The sequence below is a fragment of the Seriola dumerili genome, unplaced genomic scaffold (assembly GCF_002260705.1).
Source record: "Seriola dumerili isolate Sdu_G_001 unplaced genomic scaffold, Sdu_1.0 BDQW01000073.1, whole genome shotgun sequence".
Classification (NCBI taxonomy): Eukaryota; Metazoa; Chordata; class Actinopteri; order Carangiformes; family Carangidae; genus Seriola; species Seriola dumerili.
This window is the reverse complement of record NW_019174328.1, coordinates 7,529,420-7,533,630: the sequence shown is the minus strand read 5'-3', so window position 1 is coordinate 7,533,630 and position 4,211 is coordinate 7,529,420. Positions and strand designations below refer to the sequence as shown.

The 4,211-nt window shown below is 42.6% G+C and overlaps 1 protein-coding gene across 1 annotated transcript; it reads left to right on the top strand.

Annotated features, from left to right (window-relative positions):
- Window positions 1-519: 519 nt before the first annotated feature.
- prr18 (proline rich 18) lies at window positions 520-2,672 on the top strand. Its single transcript, XM_022743815.1, has 2 exons — window positions 520-1,960; window positions 2,359-2,672. The coding sequence occupies exon 1, from the start codon at window positions 1,131-1,133 to the stop codon at window positions 1,896-1,898; it is 768 nt and encodes a 255-aa protein (XP_022599536.1). The 5' UTR covers window positions 520-1,130; the 3' UTR covers window positions 1,899-1,960; window positions 2,359-2,672.
- The last annotated feature ends 1,539 nt before the right edge of the window (window positions 2,673-4,211 follow it).

Sequence of the window (4,211 nt, the reverse complement as noted above, 5' to 3'; positions counted from 1 at the left end):
AATAATCAACATAATTCTGGTCAAAAGAACTGTCCTGCTGGTTTTGCAGTGTAATATCCTGTTCCATTTTCTACTTGTTACATATAGGATTAGGTCAATCTGAAGATATGAAATTACTCTTAAATGTCATGTGATATGGTAATCATACGAGCAACAACATATCAGTTCATGACTCCGTGGAAAAATGTTAAACAAATTGTGAAATATGAGCATCCTCAGGCAATATCAAATAAACAGTCTAAAAACTATACATTTGGAAGGAAGTATTGATTGTTTCTTATACCCTACACTGAGGGAAACAAAATCACATTGAATCAATTGTGGAACTGTCCGGGTGAAAGCGCAGACAACAGCAGAAGGGGAGAGAAATCAATATTGTAGACTATTTGTATATTCCCTCGATGTCTTTCATAGGCTGTGTGGCTGAAAGAACAACAATGGACCATCTATACACATCAGTTTATTGACATTTGAGACTGTATTGACTGACTGAAAGGAAAAAAAGCAAGCTGCATTTTATTGTGCCAGTGACATGCTTACAGTTAGCTCTAAGCACCAAGGACCAAACAGTTGGTTTGTGATCATGTCCATATAAGGCAGGGGAGAATATCTGCTTCATTTTCAGTTAATTTGCCCGTTTGAAATAATTTATTTCTTAAGAATAAGCCCAGTCACTATACCGCAATTTTTTAAATACAATTATGGATCTTCAGATTATCTATGAAACAGATGTTGGAGTATGAATGTGTGACATAGTCCAGTGACCGGAGAACAGCAGAGCGGCGCTGTGAGAAACGATGAGGGGAATATGAGGTGGATGTGGCTCGTCGCCTGAGGAAGTTATTGGAAATTATGAAATGACATCACCAGTTTTTTCATGGCTTTGTTCGGTGCGTCTCCTGACCACGCCTTCCTGCCACCGCGATCATAAAGCAGCCAGGCTGTGTGAGTGCGTGCACCAGTTGAACTCCAGTCGGCGCAGACAACAGGTGCACTACAGCCTCCCTCCACCTCGCCGTTGGATAATGCCCACAGAGCGCTCCTCGTCGCTTTGCGCCGGGCTTCCTCATCTGCACTTTGAACATTTGCACGCTTTTATATCCTGATCGCTTCCAGATACAGAAAAAAAAATGCCTTTTCCGCCCATCAGCCTCCACCAGCGGATCTCCTCTCCTGGCAGGGAACTATTCGGGAAAAAGAAAGCCAACGGAGTGCCTCCTCAATCTGAGCTCACCAGCAAATCCGGTGGAGAGAAAGGGGGGTCCGACAAGGAGAAGCAGTCCTCTTCTTGGACCTCGGCGAATTTAAGGAATTTGGGGCGAAAAGCCCTGCAAGAGAAGCGTAAAAGCCCAGCTCAGAAGCCGGGGCCCGCTCAGGAGTCTCAGGGAAAGTGCTCCTGGCTGTCGGTGCCCAAACCTCAGGACTCATCGGAGGGAGTCAGGCGCTCCAGCTCCATGGACTCTACCAGACATCTCCACGGGAAAGACGAAGGAAAGAAGGAGATTCAGTTTACCCTCAGCCTCACCCCCGAGGCCATTCTCGTCATCCAAAAACGTAATTTAGAAAAACAGATGATGGCGAAGCAGCAGAAGTGTTGCGCCTCCGCGGACTTTCGGCACCGGCGAGTTTTTCCATCCAAAAAGACGCACGGAGGGTCCAAGGGCTGCGCTCCTGTCGCCAAAGTGGAGAGCGCCGAACAGGACATCACCGCCATCGTTAAAATATCTCTGTTGAATGATCAATACAAGTACGATGATGTGGAGTATGAGGAAGAGGATGCGGATGTGGATGAGACTGTTGTAAGGAAATGTAAAGAGTGGCTGAAAGGGGTCGAAAACGCCGCTGCTTTGGGAAAAGTGGACAAACTTTCTGCACTCCCGCACCTTAAAGGCTGCTGACACCTTACGCCTGATCTCTTACTTCTAAACTTCCAGTGAAGAGACGATGGACTCGCACTGATGTAGGCCTGCTGCGGTGGCATCCGAAATTCGAGTCTTGCAAATTGAACGTTTGTAAATGAGAGGAGAACACACTTGTCTCCAGAGGAATGTCAATTTGTCTTAATAATCATTTCCTAGAATAGACGTTACGACCTTAAAAAAAAAAAAAAAAGACATTTACTCACGAAAACAGAAATAGATGCATAAATTGCATTGGAATAAGATTAAATCTGACATTCACTTCTTAACAAGAATCAGATTTTAAAGCTTAGCTATTTGCAGCCTAACTCATCCAACAGTGCTTGTTATGGTTCACAGGGACGTTGCTTTGCGAGTTTAATGCCTATTCAATGTTTTGTTGAAGTTTGATTTTAATACCTTAATATTCTTGTCCTTTGCACATGGTTTTTGTTTTCAGCGGGGCGCCTGTGGATTGGCAGAGAGCTTTGCCTAAAGGGACGCGAAACCGTTCCTTTGTGCTGGAGAACAATAAACTGTCAACAACAGGGCTTTATTTGCGCCTGCTGCAGAAACCAAACTGGACTGTTTATTTTTCCTCTAATGAGAGGGTTATATCCTTTGTAGGGATTTATCAGTGTTGTACAGTATTTAATATTTACTAAATATTTGTACTGTCAAACGTTTTCTCAGCTGATGATTTTATGCCATTTGAAGTAAAACGTTTTTTTTTTAATTATACAAGTGTCTCTGACCCTTTTAAATCTGCTGGTTTGTGTTGTGCCTCTATAATTCTGTTACATGATGCTGGTTTGCAATCATTTAGATTTCTTTCACACTTCATGGCCGGTTCCCAGACTGTTTTTTTTAAAGGCTCTTTGTTGCCACTGTTGCTACCTGAGGCCATTTGGGCATTAGTGTCCTAAGCTTCTTAGATTTCCTGTTAAGCAGGGTTGATCAGTGTACTGTAAGGCCCAGGTGCATGATCCCATCAGGACATTACCCCCAGTCTGCTTTTCTTTTGTCACATCAAACAACACAATGCTGGCAGCTACAAGAGATAAATGTCATTGGTACAAAAATCTGGCCCATATTCTCAAAGTGCCAGAAAGATGTTCCCACTATGAATTTAGAGCTTAATCCTGACAATTCCATACTCATGTGGTCCTCACCGACCAACAAAGCACCATTTTTGTATTGTATAGGTAGCAATGAACTTGTGCAACCTAGGGAGAAAGAGCAGGCCCAGTTAAGGGCCTAGAAACAAACCAGTAAGTGACAGTTTTCAGCAAAATACACTAAACCAAACAGAGAAACGGAGCCATAAAGACACTTCTGGCTTCTTTGTTGCTTCACCTCAGCGGCCTTCATTTTATTGCACTAATCATTAAACCACTCAAAAGGAAACTTTGAAGGAAACAGCGATCGCATGCAAACCTTGGGCGCAAATGAAAAGTTCATGCAGGGTCGCAAACATAGTTAAATGTGTGTATCGTGTGGCGGTTCCCTGCAATAAGTTTTAAACTCTTTTGTATTGTTCTCTGTAACTTGGTAACCCGAGTTTTACTCAGAGTGTGGTTCACTTTAAAAGCTCAATTACAGCTTGGACAGAGGAGTGTAACGTTTAAGACGGTAGAGTGCATTTGAAAAGCTCACACACCAACGACTGGTAAGCTGTTTTTTGATAAATAAATAAGTAAATGAAATTTAAATCCTCAGGTAACATTGTCATTCCATATTATTTTGTAGTTTGATGCCAAATCATTTTTCCCATGAGCAGTGTGGCAGCCTGTTTTCTCTAAAGGCCTCAATAGTGGATTTGCCATGAGATCAGAGTGCAAAGACCTTCATCAGTCAATCATTATTCCCTCTGTTTTGGATGTACACTTGTTACCTGTTGATGTCAGAAAGGTATTTTTTAAATAACCCACTCATCAGCAGTTGAGAGTTTCACATTTTTGATGTCCTGTTATCCTGTGAAATGGCGTTTCATTCAGGCACAGATAAACACCAGAGTAATAAATCTGTTGTCAAATATGTGTCCCAGTATAACTCTGTAGGACAGTACATGCCATTACAGATGTACTCATCATGTGAGTAAACAAACAAGTTGCCAGAACACAGCGTCTTGTCCTGAATAGATGTCCCCATTCAGCGTCATAAAGTGGTTTTATTGTTGTATGTGGCAGACTGAGATCATGGCTGAGCCAGTACAGTTTGTACCAGGACCCGTTTGGTTCTCCATGACTCCTGTGATGATATTATCTACTGGCTCGGTGTCTGAAAGTTGTGTAATCCTCGTCTATTGTGTCA

What these genes read in the sequence shown, in the direction of transcription:
- prr18 (XM_022743815.1), top strand. Translation starts at nt 1,131, where the DNA reads ATGCCTTTTCCGCCCATCAGCCTCCACCAGCGGATCTCCTCTCCTGGC.